Source organism: Oryctolagus cuniculus, chromosome 6 (genome assembly GCF_964237555.1).
Source record: "Oryctolagus cuniculus chromosome 6, mOryCun1.1, whole genome shotgun sequence".
In the NCBI taxonomy this organism is placed as follows: domain Eukaryota; kingdom Metazoa; phylum Chordata; class Mammalia; order Lagomorpha; family Leporidae; genus Oryctolagus; species Oryctolagus cuniculus.
The window spans coordinates 133,434,353-133,457,962 of NC_091437.1; the positions used below are offsets into that span (position 1 = coordinate 133,434,353).

General features: G+C 36.4%; 1 protein-coding gene across 1 annotated transcript in view; it reads right to left on the reverse strand.

The window, feature by feature from the left end:
• The window catches only part of EIF3E (eukaryotic translation initiation factor 3 subunit E), a 44,871-nt gene that overhangs the window by 17,546 nt on the left and 3,715 nt on the right, over positions 1-23,610 (reverse strand). Inside the window, exons 2-10 of the mRNA XM_002710732.5 lie at positions 22,596-22,710; positions 21,086-21,203; positions 19,196-19,238; positions 18,074-18,178; positions 12,715-12,840; positions 11,626-11,750; positions 3,407-3,533; positions 2,197-2,298; positions 423-532 (exon numbers count right to left, since the gene is read on the reverse strand). Coding sequence (XP_002710778.1) covers positions 423-532; positions 2,197-2,298; positions 3,407-3,533; positions 11,626-11,750; positions 12,715-12,840; positions 18,074-18,178; positions 19,196-19,238; positions 21,086-21,203; positions 22,596-22,710 — 971 coding nt within the window. The remainder of the gene's footprint in view (positions 1-422; positions 533-2,196; positions 2,299-3,406; positions 3,534-11,625; positions 11,751-12,714; positions 12,841-18,073; positions 18,179-19,195; positions 19,239-21,085; positions 21,204-22,595; positions 22,711-23,610) is intronic.

The following is a 23,610-nucleotide window of genomic DNA, read 5'->3' on the forward strand; positions in this document are numbered from 1 at the left end:
TATAAGAATTCAAATATGTAATTAAATAAAAACAAACTCAATTAACAGAAGTGATTGCCAAATGTAATAGTCTTTCAACAGAATTTCTGATTTATGAAGGGCTAACTCTTGAACTGTTGAAAACCATTTTTAAAACTGGTTACTTCACTTTCCTCCCTGTGTAATGGTTTAATAATATTAGGTAACTGTCAATTATGTTATCTTTTTGAAAAATTATGTTGTGCCACACATCATGCAAGCTAAATATTTCTGAGCCTGTAGCTTCTCATAATTAAAAAAAGTTAGGGGTGCTAAAAGTAATCCATTATCAAATTATTTTCTTCTAAAAGCAAATGGAAATAAAATTAACTGGAATCTTATTAAATGTAACTTTCCAAGACATTAAAAAAGAGAAAATACACATCAACACAGGGTTTTCTTACTTAATGCTGATACACTGGTGGATGCGACAAAAAGTCTCAAATATGAAAAGACGGGCATTTTCAATGAAATCTTCAAGACAAGCCACCAAAAAGAAATCATTCACAAGCACCTATGTTATGAAACATAAAAGAAAAAATTAATAATGCTGACAAGCAATTTTCAAAAACTTGACTCAAAACTTGTAGCTACTATTCCATTATGGAATATATATATTTATGGAATGTATTTATGGAAATGCTATTCCATTTATGGTATAACTAAAAGACTATTTTATTAATTTTTTTACCTTTTAAGGATACAAATTTCATAAGTATTTTAGGAATATAATCCCACCATAAACACCCTCTCACCCACAGTCCCATACCTTCTCCTCCTCCTCCTCCCATTCCCATTCCCAATTACAATCCATTTTCAATCAACTTTGTACAGAGAAGATCAACTCTATACTAAGATTTCAACAATTTACACACACACGCACACATTCTCATAATACAACTCACTGAAGACAGAGGCTGCAAGGGGAGTTAGTGCACAGTGATTCCTGTTGCTTGTTATTTTAACAATTAACACTCTTATATATGACTCCTGTTGTTAATTTAACAATTAACACTCTTATGCATGATGTCAGTGACCACCCGAGGCTCTTGACATGAGCTGCCAAGGGTATGGAATCTACAATCTCTGTCAATATTTAGACAAAGCCATAAGCAAAGTAGAAGTTCTCTCCTTCCTTCAGAGAAAAGTACATCCTCCTTTGATGGCCACTTCTTTCTACTAGGGTTTCACTCACAGAGATCCTTCATGGAGAACATTTTTTGCCATAGTGTCTTGACTTTCCATGCCCAAAATGCTCTCATGGGCTTTTCAGCCAGACAAGTAAGCCTTAAGAGCTGTTTCTGAGCTCAGAGTATTACTTAAAGCGATTATAAAAGATTACTTTAAGAACCCAAATGTCCTCTGACTCTTCTGGTTCCACAATAAGCCCTAGATACTCAAGCATAATGAACATACACCAATATTTACTTTAATAAAATGTTACATGTGCCTATAGTAACACAAGCTATAATATTGGTTTCTACTTCTATATTTTGTATAGTAGTTGAAAATCACCTCTGAGTGTATTTACGTATTGTTCCCTTATAGAAATAAGATCTCAGTCTGTCAAAAAATTTACTTATTTTGTGGCAAAATTTGTATTGAAAAGATGAATCCGATGACTAGTAATGTGTGAATGTGGTAAAGGCAATTAAATTTAGCAATTAAGCTCTTAGTTTAGTTTCTTAAAACTTACAATCTGATTCAGAAGAACCATAATCTAACTTTTCCACATTTCTTCAAGGAATTTTAGTTTCTGCTAATAGGACACTAGTAATACAATAATAATCTGCTTTATAGCAAATGAGAAATATAATCATGTGAACATTTCCCAAGATAAGCCCACCTAAGAAACAAACTGAGAACAAGAGCTGTGATGGGCAACTCAAAGTGATCACCCTAAAGTACACAGGAAGTATTTTATGTTTACTCATTCAGAGTAAGACATAGAATCAGGATATACCTGTGAATTTACAGTATATCCAAATGTTTGAATAAACCTTCTTAACAAAAGGAATCTATCTATAGCAACAAATTCTCAAACCATGAGTTATTTAAAATACACAATTATTTTTGATAGAATTACTTGATATGATAATTAAAACACTGCAAGATTAACTCTATAATGCTAAAAGAATTAAGAACAGTATTAGTTTGCAAGTAAAACTTTATACTCACTGATTCACATTCCCTCAGCTTTTTCTGAGCCCCATCAAAGTCAAAGTTAACATATAAGCATTCAACAAATTCTGTAATTGGGTCTTTATAGGTGTAAGATTCCTGTAAAATTAAGTCAAAGGTTAAGTTAGATCTGTTTCAACATTACTTATTACAATGTCCTTAGATTATCCCAATTTTCATGTTTTCTCTATTGTTGCCATTAATTTCTAGTAAATTACTATCATCTCAAAGCAATGGCTTCTGCACTGATTCCAGGATCATGTCTTCCAAATCAAGTTCTCTAAATTCTCCCCAGAGTAATTCCAATACCAAAAGTCTCCATTAGTCAGTAAACAGTGATAAACTTCCCCAATATAAAGACATCCATACCCTACTGAATGGTAATGACTTCTCTGTACTTAATTCATTCTTAGATCAAATTAATATTTTAAGTTCTTTTTTCAATCCATGGTTCTTGCTGAAGCATTTACCAAAAATCAATCAGCTGTAGTGTTACTCAATTTGGAGACAATTAATTGTATTCTCCATACAGATCACCCTTATTAAATTATGAGGCAAGTAATGACCCCTCAATGAACAGTTCCAGACTCCAGATCTTCTTTCACTCTGTAGTAAGAGTAACACAAGTACATAATATATTTTAAGTATCCACCTAGTAGACAGCAATAATCATTCTATCACATCTAACATAGGTATATTTTAGACTTACAGAGAGTAATGTCCAAGAGGGTCATCCATCTTTTAAATTTCATGTATACTTCCCTATTTTCTAAAAACATTTTTATCTTAAGAAGTAGGGGTTTTACTTTAAAATAAAGAGGGTACATCTAAAGATTAGGTATGGCCAACACCGTGGCTCAATAAGGCTAAACCTCCGCCTTGCAGCGCCGGCACACCGGGTTCTAGTCCCGGTCGGGGTACTGGATTCTGTCCCGGTTGCCCCTCTTCCAGGCCAGCTCTCTGCTGTGGCCCGGGAAGGCAGTGGAGGATGGCCCAAGTGCTTGGGCCCTGCACCCCATGGGAGACCAGGAGAAGCACCTGGCTCCTGCCATCAGATCAGCGCAGTGTGCCAGCCGTAGCGGCCATTGGAGGGTGAACCAATGGCAAAGGAAGATCTTTCTCTCTGTCTCTCTCTCTCTCACTGTCCACTCTGCCTGTCAAAAAAAAAATTAGGTATGTTTAAAAATCAATGAAGATTAATTTTTACCTGTTGAATAACTTTGACAAGATCTTTCAGCACCTGCCGGCGTTTTCGAACATCTTTGTTTGTTATGACTGCTGTGGTCAAATAACGCAGAATATGTGGACACATTGTCTGAATTGCATTAAGATACCTAGGGTTAAAATACAAAAGTTATCTAACATTTAATAACTTCCCTAGTTTTCTAGATATACAAGCCAGTGTGAATTAAAGGAAACACTCGTATAGCCCATTAAATTGCAATATTTCACTAGTCTGAGACTGCAAACACTGTAAGGGGATTTCCTCCAAGAAAGTGCAGAAACAGAATCTAACTTCAGGAAACAAAATGATGAAAATGCCAGCTAACAAAAAAAATGAGTCAAACTTACTTTGGGAGTGGGTGTTTAACTTAGTGGTTAAGATGTCCATGCCTGACATCAGAGAACCTGGCTTTAATTGCTGACTCCAGTTCTTGACTACTTCATTTTGCCAATGTAGACCCTCAGAGGTAACAGCAATTGCAGAAGTAATGGGTTCCTGCCACCCCCATGGGAGACCCGATTTGAGTTCTTGGCCTCTGGTTTTGGACCCAGCCTGGTTAGGCTCCAGACAAGCCCCTGGTTGCAGGAATTCAGGAAGTAAATTAGTGAGTGGGAGCTAGCTCTGTCTCTGCCCCTCAAGTACCAACAAAAATAATAAAAAATCCAAAACAAACAAACAAAAAACCCAACTTATTTTGGTTGAAGCCTCATTTTCATTAACTTTTGTGAGAAACGTCTGCTATGATGCAATATCACATTTTAAATTTTCTAAATTTTCATGACAGCTTCTGTTTTGTCTGCTGAGAATGCTTTGGTGAGGACTTATGGTCTGGTAATATGAATGTATATGGCATTCTTTTAGCATGGCTAGCATGTCAGTTCAATGCCTGGCATTCTAACTCAGTACCAAAAAAAAATCCCCACTCCACCGTGCCTTAAGAACCCAAAGTCTACTGCTCCCTCTTTGTTTTGATCTGACAAGTATACACTAGTAACAACAAAAATATAAATAAAGTGCTGCATTGATGTACTATGCATGGCATGAAAAACACTATTATAGGAGGGTATGTGAAAAAAATTTTTATGGGTCCACTGCCTGTGATACCTGCATCCCATAAGGGTGAAGTTCCAGACCCGGCTGCTACACTTCTTTTTTTTTTTTTTTTTTTTTTTTTGACAGGCAGAGTGGACAGTGAGAGAGAGAGACAGAGAGAAAGGTCTTCCTTTGCCGTTGGTTCACCCTCCAATGGCCGCCGCAGCCGGCGCACCGCGCTGATCCGAAGACAGGAGCCAGGTGCTTTTCCTGGTCTCCCATGGGGTGCAGGGTCCAAGCACCTGGGCCATCCTCCACTGCACTCCCTGGCCACAGCAGAGAGCTGGCCTGGAAGAGGGGCAACCGGGACAGAATCCGGCGCCCCGACTGGGACTAGAACCCGGTGTGCTGGCGCCGCTAGGCGGAGGATTAGCCTAGTGAGCCATGGCGCCAGCCCCGCTACACTTCTGATTCAGCTCCTTGCTAGGGTGCCTGGGAAAGCAGTGGAGGATGGCCCAAACGCTTGGGCCCCTGCACCCATGTAGGAAACCTGGATGAAGCTCCTGGCTCCTGGCTTTGGGTTGGCCCAGTCTGGCTGCTGGAGCTGTTTGGGGAGTAAACCAATGGACAGAAGATCTCTGTCTGTCCTCCCCCTCCCAGGCCCCGTAACTCTACTTTTCAATTACATAAGTAAATCTTTCTAGCTCCCTACTAATGCACCTAGGGAGAGCAGTAAAAGATGGCCCAAGTGCTTGAGCCCCTGTTTACACGTGGGAAACCAGCAAGAAGCTCCTGGCTTCAACTTGGCCCAGCCTCAACCCTTGCAGCCATTTGGGGAGTGAACCAGCAGATGGAAGATTTCTCTCAAATAAACAAATAAATCTTTAAAAAAATATGTAAACATCATTCTTAGATTGCAGGTCATATGCAAACACACTGTGGGTCAGTTTTAGTCCGCAATTTGCAGACAGTAGTACTACGTTCCAGACTCCAAATATGGCTGGAATTCTATACTTTCCATGGCAAATGATTCATCTTGTGCTTATAGGTATTTATGCACCTATGATCAAAAAGCCACAGGAGCCATGGGAATAGGGACATTTTAGTTATCTCAATTCATGTTTTTGTAAGATCAATTATAAATTTAGTTCAATTATAAGGAAAACCAGATAGGTTTTAACAGGCTAATATATGACACACCGTGTTTTGTTTCATACTTCCCTGATTTATCATCTCTCTTCATGTTAATCCAAATTTAAGAGTCAATTTTCATCCTCACTCTGTTTCTTTTCCAATTCCCACTGATAAGTGTTAAACCTACAGTGTTTAGCAGACACAACTGAACACACTTGTGCTCTTTTTTTGTTTTTAGTTTATATGTTTAAACATAAAAACATGGTAGTTGCTCTATTTTTGAAACCAAAGTTTAATTTTTTAATTTTAAATAAGCCCTTTAATATTTGTGTTCAGAAGTATGATCTCGACAGATAATCGGAACTGTTTCATCATGGTTTTTTCCCTCTATCATAACTCTACTTCAGTCATACAATTTTATGGAAAATGTCCTACAATATTTCATAACTGTAGGCCAGAAAATTTAATTATTAAGAGATAAAACAAAATATGTTACCAAATTAAAAATGGTACCTGTTATACACTTGTTACAAAAATGAAAACCTTGTCTTCAAGAATGCTTATAAGTTGGTTGGAGACAAGGTAATTATAGACACCATCGAGCTTGGTGCTGTGGCACAGTGGGTAACGCCCTGGCCTGAAACACATTCCCATATGGGTGCCGGTTCTAGTCCCAGCTGCTCCACTTCCGATCAAGCTCTCTGCTACGGCCTGGGAAAGCAGTAGAAGATGGCTTAAGTCCTTAGGCCCCTGTACCCGCTTGGGAGACCTGCAAGAAGCTCCTGGCTCCTGATTGGCGCATCTCCGGCTGTTGCGGCCACCTGGGGAGTGAACCAGCAGATGGAAGACCTCTCTCTCTGTAACTCCGTCTTTCAAATAAATAAAATAAATCTTTTAAAAAAAATTAAAGATACGATCTAGTAAGCCTATTAATAATAAAACCTGAGGGGGCTGGCGCTCTGGCCCAGCGGGTTAAGGCCCTGGCCTGAAGCACCAGCATCCCATGTAGGTGCCAGTTCAAGACCTGGCTGCTCCACTTCTGATCTGGCTTTCTGATGTGGCCTGGGGAAGCAGTGGAAAATGGCCCAAGCCCTTGGGCCTCTGCACCCGCATGGGAGACCTGGAAGAAGCTCCTGGCTTCGGATCGGCACAGCTCCGGCTATTGGGGCCAATTGGGGAGTGAACCATTGGATGGAAGACCTCTCTCTCTGTGTGTAACTCTGACTCTCAAATAAATAAAAATAAAACTTGAAACTTAAGATGTTCATATTACTTTATTTAGGAAACAAATACTCTTTGCTAACTGAACTTCACATCTTCCTTTTAGCACTGTCTCATGAGCATGTTCTGTTCCCTAACAGTAAACTACAATTAGTGGCAGAGTTTCATCTCTAATAGCCTATGAATACTGCTCTACTTTACACCTGTATCTTATATGTTACATTTAAATGTTCATTTTTTTAATTCAGAAACCATCTGTATTTTAAGCTTAGACTAAATTATGACTGACATAATAAAGGTAACATAGGAGACCTTTCAACCTGTACCAATGTCTAAACTTTCATCTCATGGATGAATGTGTAAATTATCTCCAAAGTATTTCATGTTTTAAAAAAAAATTTGCAACTCATGATCTATGTAAAGTATCAATTTAACATATACTCAATAACACATCAAAGGGTAATACTGTCCTAACAGAAATTAAAACTAAGAACATGACACTTTATTCATGAATGAAAAATAGATACTAGTGGCTGAAATGATGACTTTTAAATTAAGTATATTCAGATATGAAAAGTTAGAATCAAGCAAAAATCAAGTAATGAAGGCATTAATAATGAGGCAGAAAACACAAGGGCACTTATAAAAAACTCATGGAAAAATGGAATTTAAACCTAAGTTTATTTTGGTTTTTTCATTACATTTTGAAGAACTCTTGTATAATGGTAGTCAACAGATTAAATAAAAATCAGGGATGAAAATCCAGCTGCCAACTAACTTAGCAACTGAAGAAGCCTCTAGAAATCAATTTATCTTGTTAATTAACAAATAAACATTAATTTTAAAAGAAATAATCATTTGTAGGATATAGTTTGATATTTTCAAAAAAAAAGTTTTCTTCATTGATAGGCAGTTATTAGACAGATCTTCCATACAAATACCCTCAATAGCTGGGGCTAAGCCAGGCCAAAGCGAAGAACCAGGAACTCTATTTGAATCTCCCATATGGGTGGCAGGCACTTAAGTACCTGGGTCATCATCTGCTACCTCCCAGGAGCATTAGCAAGAAGCTGGACTGGAAATAGGAAAGTTGGGACTCTAATCTAGGCACTTGGGATGCAGGCATCCCAAGCAGCAGCTTAACCCACTCTGCCACAATACCCAACCCTAATTATATTTCTATGACAATGACTCTCTACATTATTTTATACTAAAACTTAAAAAACACTACTTTTTTGGTATTGGTTTCCTTTTGTAAAAATTTGAATTTCATCTTTAATTTATGGGATCTCAATGATAATACTTTCTATAACGGGCCGGCGCCGCAGCTCACCAGGCTAATCCTCCGCCTTGCGGCACCGGTACACCGGGTTTTAGTCCCAGTCGGGGTGCCAGATTCTGTCCTGGTTGCCCCTCTTCTAGGCCAGCTCTCTGCTGTGGCCAGGGAGTGCAGTGGAGGATGGCCCAAGTGCTTGGGCCCTGCACCCCATGGGAGACCAGGAGAAGTACCTGGCTCCTGCCTTTGGATCAGAGCGATGCGCCAGCCGCAGTGCGCCGGCTGCGGCGGCCATTGGAGGGTGAACCAATGGCAAAAGGAAGACCTTTCTCTGTCTCTCTCACTGTCCACTCTGCCTGTCAAAAAAAACCAAAAAACAAAAAAACAACACCTATAACCAATGGCTGGTCTAACGAATTAAACACTGCTTTCTAATTTCATAAAAGAGAGAATGCTGTCAGGAATTAAGTGCCACTATTTTCCCCCTTATTTGTATTATAAAAATTTCAGTGTATCTGAATCCTTTTATTTTTCCAGTTTATAGGTAATCTTTTAGGAGTCATTTGGATTTACATTCTAGATACACACACAACTGAAAAAACAGACAGTCAATCTAGTAACTAATAGCATGGAAAGCTAATTCTTATTGCTGAGTTCAGGCATAGCTTTCCTTATCCTTAACCCATTCAGCAGACAGCAAGATTGGAACCATGGGGCCGGTGCTGTGGTGTACAGTGGGCTGGTTTCATCTCTGGTGCCAGCATCTCATATGGGCATTGATTCGTGTCCCCTCCAGCTGCTCCTCTTCTGATCAAGCTCTCTGCTTATGACCTGGGAAAGCAGTGGAAGATGGCCCAAGTGCTTGGGTCCCAGCACCAACGTGGGTGACCCAGAAGAAGCTCCTGGCTCACAGCTTCATATTGGCACAGCTCTCACCATTGTGGCCATTTGGGGAATGAACCAGCGGATGTAAGACCTTTCTCTATGTCTCTCCTTCTCTCTGTCTCTAACTCTGATTCTGAAATACGTAAACAGTATCTTAAAAGAAAAAAAAAAAGATGACTAGTTCTTATGAGCTCTAAAAGCAGTGTCAAATCTGCTCATTCAAGATAGACTTATCTTTGCATTTCTGATGAGAATATAGACTAGCACTTTAAGATCTTACAGGTTTTATTCAAGAGGGAGGGAAAATACTGAACGCTTTTGCCATTTTTAAAATCTTTTCTGGGGCAGGTGCTGTGGCCAAGCAGGTAAGCTGTGGCCTGCAGCACTGCATCCCATATAGGTGCCAGTTACAGTCCTAGCTGTAGTACTTCTGATCCAGCAAATGTGTCTGGGAAAGCAGCAGAAGATGGCCCAAGTGTTTGGGCCCCTGCCACCTACATGGGAGACCCAGAAGAAGCTCCTGGCTTCTGGTTTAAGCCTAGCCCAGCCCTGGCCTTTATGGCCATTTGGGGAGTGAACTAGCAGATGGAACATCTGTCTCTGCTTCTCTCTCTGTAACTCTTTCAATTAAATAATAAATCTTTAAAAAATAAAATCTCTTCTCAATTGAATGTATCCTTGATTAAAATCCAAATAATGAGAAATATATTCTCAATTTTTGATACTGAAACTCTCTTTAAACGTCTTTTCTATAAAGTGCATGGACAGTTTAACAAAGACACATGTTGCTATTTTACTCATTCACCAGTATCTCCAAATCTCTTACAATGTTTTCATACTGCTCATCTTTCTGGATACTTGAGTCCTCAACTAGGCATAGGATTATAATCCATAAAAGTATCACAAGAAAAAAACTTCTAAAATATAAAAGCCTCAAAGGGTATAAGAAAAAGCTACTTCTGAAGACCAGAATACAAGGGACTTCTCTTGGAGGATTAAGGAAACAAAGGACACAACAGAGCAAAGATGGATTAGTCACATCAGTAAGAGAAAGCTACCATATCAGGAAGACCTGATGTGAATCTAGGAAGACATTAACTCAGATAAAGAAAAACTGGGGACAGAAAGGAATGAGAGTAGATTTGAGGGGTATGGATATGAAATAGATTCATGAATGATAAAGCGCAAACCTTAGAAAAGACTGTTCAAATGTTTAGAGTGATTAATATGCAAAAGAAATGTGCACAGCACTAATCCAAGTGGCACAAACACTCCTACTATGAGGATGGTTACCTAAGGTCGTTAACTTGATGGTGCTATCAAAGATTCTAGTCATAAAATAACTCTATCCTGATTTCAAGTACTTATAAAGCAACCTTCAGTTTACTATTAAGACTTCCTACTAACCCTCGGACACTGTCAGAACAATCTGGTCAAATGCACTTGTTTCTCTTAGCATTACATTTCTTCTTATAAATTACTAATACATTCTGGTTTACATATCAGTCTTTCTGGATTTAATTAAGCTTTGTTCTGCGCAATCTACCTGTAAGATATTGTCACATAAAGTTGCTAACCTTACTATGCCCATTCCCCTGTAAGCCTTTCCCACAAGTTTTGGACACCATCATATGATCATCCGATCATTTATTTAACATTTCAGATTGCAAACAACCTGTGGTAGCACCCAGCACACAGTAAAACACAGACACCTAATTTTTTAAAGCTATACATACCCAATAGCAGTAAAAGTAGTAAAAAATCTGAAAAATCATATTATTGAATGAAATAGAAATATTTCATTTGAAGGAAACAGAAGAAGAAATTATCCTCAAGTGTCTAAACAGTTTCCAAAAACATATCTGGCTTTCTTTTTCCAATCAAATGAGAAACAATGAGCAGAAGCTTAAGAAGCACTTGAGAAAAACAGTTTCCAGCTAACTATACAATGGTCTAATTCACAAAGCATTGCTTTTTCTTAGCATCAAAAGGATTAAACACAAGCTAGATAATATAGAACAGATTCTTCTACAGGATACACATATTCATCAAATAATAAAGTCCAGAGCCTAATTTCTAGAGTTTTAAATACAGTCAGCCCTAGTATAGACAGAGGTTGGTTTCAAAACCCCTTGCCAATGCTGAAGCCCCTGTATACAATGGCATAGTATTTGCATATGCCCTAGTGGCATCCTCCAGTATGCCTTATATCACCTCTACCTTACTTGTAAAATGTAAATGTTATATAACACTAATGAATGAGAAAAAAACTGTGCAGTACAGACCAATGTCTTTTTCACAGAATACTTTCAATCTTCAGCAGATTGAATATGGGAGGATAAAGAAGCTAGGAGGAATATGGAGTACCTACTGCATATACACACCAACTGGGATCCTGTTAAAATGCAGAGTCTGATTTTGCTTCTCTAGAGTGACTCCCTAAGACTCTACATGATGCCCATGCTGCCAACTCAGGAACCGTATTTTAACTGCCACTTTGAAAGACGTATATTACAATTTATCAATTAAGAAGCAAATCTATTACATGAGGAAGGACAACAAATTAAAATATTAGAAAAAAGTACATCTGAAGCTTAAAAAATCCCATATAATTTCAAATGATTAGAGTCAAAATTATACAATGAAAACTTACTGTGGCTGGTAAAGGAAGAGATCGATAATGTTATCTCGACCTTTCGGGTGGTTGAAGAAAACAAACAGAGACCAATGAATGAGCCAAGTTCGCTGCTGAAGAGACTGGAGTGGAGAACTCACAGACTAGAAATATAAAAAAAAAAGTATGCATTAAAATTATTAATATATGAGAAAGAGACAAGTATTATTGCTTTCAAAATTATAATTAAAAAACTAGGCCCTTTTAAAGGCATGCACTAGTGGCATTATGATTGAAGTCTGATCCCTTCCATCTTCTCTCTATAGGATCCTTGATATCCCAAGCTATCACCCTGCTTTTGAAGACAGATTCCATGTTATAGTATTTTTTTTTTTTTTGGACAGGCAGAGTGGACAGTGAGAGAGAGAGACAGAGAGAAAGGTCTTCCTTTGCCATTGGTTCACTCTCCAATGGCCGCCGTGGCCGACACACTGAGGCCAGCGCACTGCGCTGATCCTAAGCCAGGAGCCAGGTGCTTCTTCTTGTCTCCCATGTGGGTGCAGGGCCCAAGCACTTAGGCCATCTTCCACTGCACTCCCGGGCCACAGCAGAGAGCTGGACTGGAAGAGGGGCAACCAGGACAGAATCCAGTACACCAACCAGGACTAGAACCCGGGGTGCTGACGCCGCAGGTGGAGGATTAGCCTATTGAGCCGCGGCGCTGGCCCATATTATAGTGTTTTAAAAGCAAGGGCTTTACTAAACATTCTGTAAGTGGTTTTATTAGACATTAACTGTGTATGAAAACTGTCATCTCTTGCCTAAGACTTGCAATAACAGGAAGCAGTAACAGCACAGTGTCATTTTCAGTGGCAGAGAAGAAAGGGCACATTAGTTGCAACAGAAATGAAGACTGAGTTCTTTTCTCTAAGAATTAAAAAAGAAATTTGACAGTTTCTTCCAAAGAGATTCAGTGAAACTAATCAATCCACTAACCATAATTTTTGTAAGACAATAAAAGCTAATTTGAAAGTTTTAGTTTGTTCAAAGTACATGGTGTTTTTCCTTATCAGGAAGTGTGGAAGACATAAAAACTTCAGAGAATCACAATGAAAAAGTCTAACTTACATTGTTATCTATGGTCTCTTTTAATCGTGTAAGATCTTCCATGGCTGCATCCCAATTCTGCATTAAAATTTCAGAAGCCAGTTTTCCCCAGAGTGAACTTAAAGCATTTCTATCTGTTGCTGGAACCTATTTAAGCAAACACAATTAATTGTATTTTGAATACTCAGAGGAAAAGATAATGTACACTATATACCCCACATATTCAGCCAGACTACTAAAAGATCTGTACATCTTAAAACTGTTGTCAGCTAAGTCTTATGGATCATGCTGGTAAACTCTTTCAAATAATTAATGAAAAATACTCAGATCTTTAATATTCAGTCTAGACCAGAAAATAAATGGTTAACTTTTAAAACTAGGAAAGCACAACGCCATTTTAGTGTAACCCACTTCAGATAATTATACATAATCAAATTATAGGCACTTAAAACTTTGGAAATCAAGACAGATTCATAGGAAATTTGTCACTAAAATCACTGGAATGAAATGTGAGAAACTGAAACCTGTGTTTCATTTATAATGTAAAAAGAAATTTACAGAACAAAAAATTTCCAAATTATGACAAGTGCAAGGTATTATAGAGGTAGAGAAAAAAACAGGCTTACAGGTAAAAATCAATTAACGGTTTTCTAATAAAATTTTAAAAAAATCAAAAACCAAACTGAAACAAAAAACCCTATAAGGGGTATGTTTCACCCCTAGTTTCAAGATAAGTACTAAAGCACACAAATTGTGCAACATTCCATTTCGAACCATGAATTTTTTTTTAAAGATTTTTATTTATGTGAGAGGTAGAGTTATAGACAGTGAGAGGGAGAGACAGAGAGAAAAGGTCTTCCTTCCGTTGGTTCACTCCCCAAATGGCTGCTATGGCCGGCGCTGCGCCAGTCCAAAGCCAGGAGCCAGGTGCTTCTTCCTGGTCTCCCATGCAGGTGCAGGGGCCCAAGGCTTTGGGCCATCTTCTACTGCTTTCCCAGGGCACAGCAGAGAGTTGGATTGGAAGTAGAGCAGCCGGGAATAGAACTGGCGTCCATATGGAATGCCGGCACCACAGGTGGAGGATTAATCTACTGCGCCACGGCGCTGGTCCCTCATGAGAATTTTATACTGGGCCATTTCTATTTATTCTTTCCAGTGGCAAAACACTTATAAGCTAGTAAGAAAAATGAGTAAAACAGGACTCCCTCAGAACAAGGCAACAGAAGTAGATAAAATGACTTTGAAGTGATCATGAGCGTGTAAAGTAGCAGAAGTGAGTAAAGGTGTTTGAGAGAACGTACACCTTCATATCCCAAGTTGTAATTCTGAACTTTTCACTGAAGCACTTATATGGTAGTACACTTTCAAAACACCATTAGTATATAACACAATAAGTTCAATAAAACTGTATGGGCAGGATCAAAAATCCAATCACCAAGTATTCTTGCCCTACTATTTCCTAGTAAATGCTAAACCATTTGTTTTAGCTTCTTCACCTATAACATGAAGATAGTAATAGAACACACCTAGTTGTCATGTATTTTAAGTGACATAATTCACTACCTGTTATGTCTTAAGAACTTAGTGAATGTGAATTAATATCACAACAATGATGAAAATGAAAATATCAAAGTTCTATAGGTTACATAAGCTTTGATGACTGTAATACACACTGTCTAAAATCAGATTCTTCCCTTTGATGACAGTAATTAACTCAAATGCATTGAATAAGATAAAGCAAATTCTAACAGGCAAGTAATAAGACTCAATTCATAAGTTAATTTTGAAAACAGATCCATGAGCACTCACTCTCATTATTATCACAAAATATGTCTATAGTACAACTGTATACCAATATTCATGACAGCAATATTTATAATACCTAAGAACTGGATGTAATCCAAATGTCCATCAGCAGATGAATACATAAACAGAACATGATACATTCATAAAATGTGATACTACTCAGCAGTAAAAAGAAAGTAACTTATGATAAACATGATGATATGAATGATTCTGGTACTTCCTGGTAGAAATAAGTCAGACACAATCATAAATATTATCATTCTGGTTGTAAGAAATTCTAGAACAGACAAAACTAATTATAAGGACAAAAAGATAAATGGAAAGCCAGCATGAGGGGTGGAGTGTACTACAAAGAGGACACAAGGAGTTTCTGGGATTAAAGAAGTATTGTTTATCTTGATTCCATGATGATCACGTAGATGTGTGTATTTGTCAAAATCTCCTGAAATTTAAAAAGTATTTATAAAAACTCATAGAAATGAGTACTATAACTGTACAGGACGAATTGTTTGATATTTATTAAGAAAGAAAATCTGTAAATCAAAATATTTCATCAAGTCTAAGATGCCATCAATTTTAAGATACACTATTACTTACTACTTCCAAAACATAAAACAAGACACACTCCGTTTTCAAATGTTAAGATATGAACAACCATGTGAAAATATAAAATATGTCTTTTATATTGATATTATAACAGGTACCAGAGTCAAACATTTCCATCTAAATGATTAAGCTTCAAAAGCTAGCATTATGCAAGCTGTCAAGTTCTCATGGATTAGTACTTTTAAACAGAATGATAGTGATTTAACAGTAGGTAAGTTTTCAATCACCAGCGTGGGGGCAAAAGGTTACATATATATGATCACAAATAATTTTAGCATCTTAAAATTCTTTTTTTGAATAGCTACTGAACAGTGAGATGGGTTATATTTTGGAGCGACACTTAAGGCTACAGTGAGGTGATAGTTTAATAATTGTTAATAACTTTTAAAACAAAAATATTGAAAAATTCCTATTAAAACTGCTCCATTTCATTTCAATTAACACATTTCTTGGAGTATAAGTCAAAGAAGTTTCACAACTAAACAGGGTATACCTAAAAACTTCTCAATGTATTCTAATAGCCACTAAATCTTTTTAAAATAAAAGCAGATCATAGGGTCACACAGCTTTAATTTATACAACACTGACCTACAATGGGTCATTCGGAGAGTCAAATTCTAATCTCAGATCATAGTTACAATGGCTCTTTCATAGCTTATGTTTCCCTAACCATAGATTTAAAAGAATAATCAACTAACAGAAAAAGAATTTAGAAATGAGGAAAAAAAAAAAAGTACAAAAAAAAATCCAAAAAAAAAAAACAAAAAACAAGCTTAAAGTAAAAACACTGACATTTTCTCATCCCAAATCCAAAACAGGATTTTCATATTTGCTATTAACAACATTTCAAATACAGATTTTATACAGTGTCTACTTAAAGCAAGGTAAATGAGATAATCTGTTCTTTTAAACTTAGCTTCGTTAGCCTCTGCCAATATACCATTAGGAAGCAAATCTAGGTAACTCAAATGTTTTATGCCACAAGGTAGAACAATTTAAAAATGAATTGCATGTAGCTTCTAACAGCGATCTAATCACTAACTAGATTGCTTTCAATGCAGAGCATATTAATTTTGTGCTCAGATAATAGTATTCAATCACTTAACCAACATGCCATTTGAGTTCCAGCCCAAAATTCCTTAGGGGTAATGCAAAAACAGAACCTGGATTTTTACAATTAACAAAAGTAAACACAGAAATTCCCCAATCTTTTATGTATAAACCTACCATTTGCGGAAATGTTCAGACTAATTATAAAACAAGAGTACATAAAAAACATAATAATACTAAACTAGAATGCAATATGTGTGTTAGGATAAAAGCTTTTTGTAGCAGCACAGCACGTTTTTTAATCCCCAAAAGGTTCATGTGTACTACTCTGGCTCAACTCCATGTCATTACAGTTGGCTCTTCATACCAACCTGCTTTCAAGGGTGGATATGCTAGAAGAGTTTCAATATCTGGATTTCCAGCAGTTACCTTAAGTTTCCATGTCTTAGCAAAATGGCACATTCACTCACTGACCAGCAACAATAAATTTACTGTGCTGGAACTCTAACATGACACTAAATCTTCATTCTCAAAATTCACTCCCAGCATTAACAAATGATATGAATAACCAACTCTTTTCATGTACCTGTAATCATACCAGGCTTCTGATTTTACAATCCTGGTTTAAGCTGTTTACATTTCCAAAGTAATCAACTTTTGCTCTCTTAAATCCCTGGTAATATTCAAAGTAAAACTGATGGAATTTTCTGATATGCCACTACAAGTTTAGTACCACTGATGATTACCTTCAGTGCACTTGCAAACTAACCACTGCTAATCTGTAAGTTAAGAATTCATTTTTAAATGAGAGCAAGGGAAAACTTTTTTCAAATCAAATTTAGAAACAAACATAAAACCTTTAATTTTGAAGGAAGAATGATAGCTTTAAAGAAATGAAGTAATCTGTCAGTTTCAACCTAAGAATTACCTGAATCAATCTCTTCCCTCCCCACCAAAAAAGAAAATTTAATTTCTTAGAAAACAAGCAAAGAGAGCAGTTAATAAATCTTTTTGTGGCATGTGGACACAGAAGTGATGAAAAAACGCACCAGAGAATGAAGACAAAATAAACAGATTGTTTCAAGGTTGGAGAAAGTCCATCTTAGCAGGATTTTTCCAATCCAACTTCTAGGATTAACTAGAGAAATCAGAGACTGAGCTATTTGCTAACAATTTGCTACCTTTGAATAAGTAACAAATTATAGTTTCTCAAATGAGAGGTTAGTAATAAGAAAGGCATTTTGATTACTCTAGAACACACATTAAGATAATTACCTAAACAGAAGACAGAATAAGAAAGAAGTCTGTCAATTTAAAGGTCTGATTTTTAATCTGGCTTCAAACCACTCTTTCCCTAACAAAAGCACTGGATCTAGGAATTTATCAAATAGACAAATGAAGATAATAATCAGGGCACTTTAGAGAGAACAGTACCATTCAAACTTATCTACACCCCACATAGTGAAATCAAATAACTGATTTTTACATTCTAATGGCTAAAGAAAGAAGTAAATAGAAATGGTTACTATTAAGGTATAAAATACTTCAAACACCAATAGGATTCCATACTTGTTTAGACCAAGTTCAAGGAATATATACTTCGAATTAAAATTAAGATCAACTTATTCAATAATATTAACTCATTAAGTTTCAAGTTTTCAATTTGACAAATATTTCAGTTATCATCAGTGGCATATTTATTGTTCAATTTCAGTTTTTATGGGTAGTCTCAAATTTTGAGGTTCCAACCTAAGAATTTATTTTTATTGGGTTTTTGCGTTATTGGAAAAAATTTCTTTATTTTTCTGATCAGCAACTGCTGAAAACTTAATTGATAGACCCAAATCTATACACATGTTTTAAGGAACCCAGGGTACCCTACAAAACAGAAAGCAAAGAAACAAATTGAAGTACTTACCAATACTCTAAAAAAGTAAAGATATTCTGCTGCTCCAGAATAATTCCCACATTCATACTGGAATTTTGCATACCTATAGAGTGTATCTAAATATTCTTGCCTAAACTAAAAAAAAAAAAAGTATGTTAATTTCTAGTTTTACAATTCCATTCATTTATTGCTTTAAACATCCTGAAGAAATAAACTATTTTAAAGTTTTCTAAAAGCTGCTCACTTGATCTTAGAGTATACAATTAGGAATTGGTCGATTTAATGCTCAGTTTTGACCTCAAAAACTATGAATTGTAATGATACCTACTCTATTGTAATACAGCTTTGAATTACAGCTGAAGGTCTGGTGTGTATGCTCCTTAGTTTGTGACTGAGATTAGCCAACTATCAAGCATATGCATCCTATTTCTGTATAAATAACAACAAATCTCTGTTCTTGTGAAAATGGGTCCCAAAATCACACTGACTTTTATAATTAATAATGCAAGCAAAGTGAAAGTGAGGAAATCTAATAGGACTCCAAACTAGAACATAAACAAATCCACTCTAACCAGAAAGAGTAATTTGCACAAGGGTTAGCAAACTTGTTATGAAACTGTTAAATGACAAGATAAAATTTGAATCTAACAAAGAATTAATTATTTGCAGAACTTCCCACTTTGAGTTAATACAAGAGAAAGAGAATTGAGAGATCGCTAGGAAAGCCTGTAACATTTATTTGTGAATTTGGGAATTTATGAAGTCCTTTAAAATGTCAAAACTTAACTCTGTTGCTCAAAGTCAATTCTAATTCAAATTTAGCTCTGCTTCTGTTTCTTTCTTATCGCATAAGAAAAGGTAGACTGTGCCCTAAAATATTTAGCTTGCTGTTGGCACTAACATATAATGGTGTTAATAATTCCAGAATAACCAAATCAAAAACTTTGAGAATTTTCTGTTACCTAAAGTTGAGCACAACTATATATTTTCCTGTCAGCACCAATTTAAAACTAAAGTTTCAAAAACATACCAGATGTATTTAAAAATTTCATAATTATTCTGTCAAGCCATGAAGCTATCTGCTAAAAATCTAGATTATAATCAGCCTTATTAAAACATGACAACTGGAAAGTATTTTTAAAAAACACTTACTCCATGCTTGTCTGCCAGGTAATCAAACAGCATTCGACCATCCCTTAATAAAAGCAAAAATTACTATATTTCATATACCACAAGAAAGTCATTATTTGTCCAAAGTCACTTTAAATATCTTATTATATAAACACTGTAAATAAGGCTTCTGGAATATTTAATATATAAAATGTGCATTAATATTTATAGATTTAATACAAAGAGAATACCTCAATTTTGAATGTAAGGAACATAAGAGATCTACAAATCTTACAACATATTTTCCGATTCCTTTAGCTCTAATTAAAAATCATTTGTTCAGTTTTATCATGTCTAAGGGTTTTAGATGCCTTTTAGGTTATAAAACCAGAACATTCTAACTTTTCTATTTTTATAGTAAATTCAGCAGTCTACTTAATAGTAACCTACTGAGAATGGTATTTGTTTTCTGAGGTTAGATTTCTGATAAGAAACCCTAATACATACACTGTACAAAGTAGCAGGAATTAATTCTACATACAAATTTTATCTCCCTCACTCAGCCTTTTGGTCCAGGCAGGGATTAAGCAGCTACCTCCAAGTCCAGCATTTCATAACGTAACTCGGGCAGAGTCCCGGCTTCTCTGCCTCTGATCCAGCTCCTTGCTAGCTATGGCCTGGGAAAGCAGTGAAGAGGGCCCAAATGCTTGGCTCCCTGTCATCAACATGGGAGACCCAGACCCAGATGGAGTTTCCAGCACCTAGCATCACCCTCACTAGCCCTGGTCCTTGCAGCCATTTGGGGTATGAATCATGGGAGGGAAGACTCTCTCTCTATATATAACTTTGCCTTTCACACAAATAAAATCTTACAATTCCTCAAGTGTATATATTGGCAGGTATGAATTGTCACAACAGTAATATTCATTTTTAGTAGATTTTTAAGCATTTCCAATAATGCAAAAGGCTTCAGTAGTAATATTACTAAGTTGACTAAGGCAATACACTTCCTTTGGGAACCAAACAATAAATCTATTTCTAGCTAAAGAAAAGTTAGAAATAAAATGTTATCAATTCCACACTACTTTCCTTGGGCTGGGGATCAGATGCTGGAAGTTAATGAGAATGTAGCAGGTAATAACTGAACTGAGGTTTCTCTTACAGAGAGCAACCCATGTGCTTTTGGTATTACACACAGGGTTTCTTCATCAGTATACTGGGCTGGATAATTCTCCTCTGGTGAATGGGAGGGGAATACTGTCCCACCACCATGGAGTATGTAACAGTATCCCTAATCTTTATTTGCTAGGTGACAGTAACATCCCTCCAGTTGTCACAACCAATAATGTCTGCAGGCAATGTCAAATGTCCCCTGTGAAGGATATATTCAGGTATAGAAAACTGATAAAGAAATTTAAAATTTAGTATTAACATTTATTAAGCAATATAGGCCCCTACAAAATAAGGATTAAAATGAACAAATAGATAAAGCAATCATCTCAACAATAAACTTTTACTACAGGATTCTAAAGTCTGAATTAACATCTGTACTAATCCAGAAATTAGAATTCTTATTAACTTTGTTGTTTTTTTTTTAATTTTGAGACTCAGAAAGAGAGTTCCTCTCATCTGTGAATTCATTCCCCAAACATCTGATGTGGCCACAGCTGGACTTGGCTGAAGCTGGGGAGCCAAGAACTCAACCCAGGTGTCCCACGTGGGTGCCAGGCTCTCAAGTATTTGAGCCGTCATTGTCATTGCTGCCTTCCAGGGTGCGCATTAGCAGGAAGCTGGAGTCTAAAGGCTCCAGAATGAAGAACTGAATGAGGTACTCCAATGTAGGACACAGGCATCATAACTGCTCTTAACTGCTGGGCTTTATTTCCTGCTCTGAAAAAGGAATTTTTACAATTTAAACTAAAAAGAGGTTACCTGGTTGACTGCATTTGCCTTGTAGTTTCTGGATCTTCAAACATCTTCACAATTGGTTCTGTTTCTGCCTGGAGCTGTTTCAGTTGTGCAACAACTGTGGTTCTTTTTTCTCTCAAAGCTAAATGCAAAAGAGTACTATACTGTTAAGAAATCTTGAACTGCACTGCTCACAAGAAGACCGGAAAATCTTCATATAGCTAAATACATATATGCATGTATTTAGTCCTAGTACACTCAAATTCTAGGAACCACTAATCACCTCCCTAGATCCACCATTTCTTCTAGCGCTGCAAAGGCACAGAAAGATGAGGATATCCTTTTCCTACTCTTAGGGGAACTGACAAATTATAGACTGTTCTGAAGATGGAGATGTGAAGAAGGTAGGTAACAATTAACTATTCTTTATTTCCCATTTCAGAGACATCATTTCAGGACTTTTTCTATTTGATCTTATTTAATTCTCAGGTAAATGTTATCCCAGAGTTTCTGAACAGAGGCTCAGAGGGGATTGCATATTATTAAATTTAAATTCAGTCAATAATCTCTGTTCATTGTAATCCAGTTCTTTAATCTCTCAAAGCAAATTCTATAGTTCTTTTTTGCCACAACATGAAAAATCAGAGAAAACTTGCACAAAATCCTGGTAATATGTCTTAGACTTTTTTCTTCATAGACTAAAATTTAAAGAGGCACTGATACTGCAAAAAAAACTGTAATAAGCCAAAAAGGTGACTCATGTTTACTTTAATAATTTCTACATTATATATTAGGAAATACATTCCAGAACAATATTTGTCAAACACAGAAGGGGATCTGCGGTTACATTTTGAGAAATGTCAACTTAAAGTAAATTTTACTTCTCTACTGAGAAGAGTTTAAATGCTAGATAAATAGAAGAAATGCTAAAGTATTTCCTAAACTTATGGACCCACTTTCTTTTTTAAAAGGAACATCTATTAAAAAAGAAAACAAAGATTTATTGCCTTCCTCCGTGTCACCATAGTTCCCCAACTTGAGTGCCAAGTCATACTCAACAGTTTCTGATTAAGGAAATCTGGGGCACAGCCCCAAATTTCTATTTCTCACAAGCTCTCCCAGATGAAATGATGATGCTTGGCCCATACTTGAAGAGCAATAGCTATAAAAGACAGCTTTAAATGGGAAAAAAATGAAACCTTTTAAGGTATACAACATACTAACTAAAAAAGTTAGTAACCAAAAAACTGGGACATTTTGGCTATTTCTAAGCAAACAATCCAAATCTTAAGCACAACTCTAATGAGACATATTGTAAACTGACAGCATTTGATGAACATGTTTTCCTATCTTTCGCAGGGAGAAAATAAAATACTTCAGAAGACCTATAACCTTTATATTAGCTGTTACACAAAGAACTTTAAAGTCATCCAAATAATTAAAGACTTTGGGTTGAAACTCTTTTATAAACCAGAAAACTTTAATCAAATCCTCAATTCAAAGGACAAGATCCAGCTCTAATGACAAAACTTACCATGAGGAATATCATCTGAATAAAGGTTTTTGTATACATCCATAGCAAAGTCTACCATGTTGGTATCACTAAGAAGATCCAACTTCCCTTGTAGTAATTCTTTTTCATTATATATCTGCAAGAGGGAATTATTTTCTAATTAATATATTAAAGTTCCCCAAATAAGCCAATTAATAGTAAGATTAGCTTTCCTGGAAACATACTCTATGAAACATTCTTTTTATATCATATTATTTATCTCTCAAACCCACAGGATGATTATCTACCTCTCCCGGATGTGGCCTCTCCTTAACCCATATACATTATGTCTCAGTTAATAGTTGGGATCCTGGATCCACATCCCTGAAACAAACTAGCACCCTTTTTGTAACCACATTATATCAGGTTTTTGCTTTACCAATTCAAGAAACATTTAAGCCACAGCAAAGGGGCCAAAGTGATATAGACACAAACTTACATAAACATTAAGTATATTGAGCAATATATGAGGATTTTTCACAATATTCAGGGGGAGATGATTCAGCAAAAGAAAGAATTTCTGCGCTGAATTTAATTTTGCCAGGAAGAGATAAAACCCAGGAAGATGCCACAATATAGCTATGAAATTAAAACTGAACCTTCCAAAGGTGGTCTTCAAAAAGTTCATGGAAAAATGCATATTATTGAAAAAAAAAACTGCACAGATTTCAAATCTTCTGCATCAAAATAAACTTTTTAAATGTCATTTTTCCATATACATTTTTAAGTACTTGCATATACAGAAGTTCTACAAAACAGTAAGAAAAGGCAGACAGTTCAGTTGAAAGGCACTTCATTAGAAGTTAACTACATGGTCAGGAAACATGAAAAGGTTCTCAGCTTCACGGATCAACAGAGAAATACATATTAAAGGGTCGCTGCAGTGGTGCAGTAGGTTCCACAGCTGCTGCCAATCCTGGCATCCCATGGACAGCCAGTTTTGAGTCCTGGCAGCTCTGCTTCCGATTCAGCTCCCCGATAATGTGGCTGAGAAAGC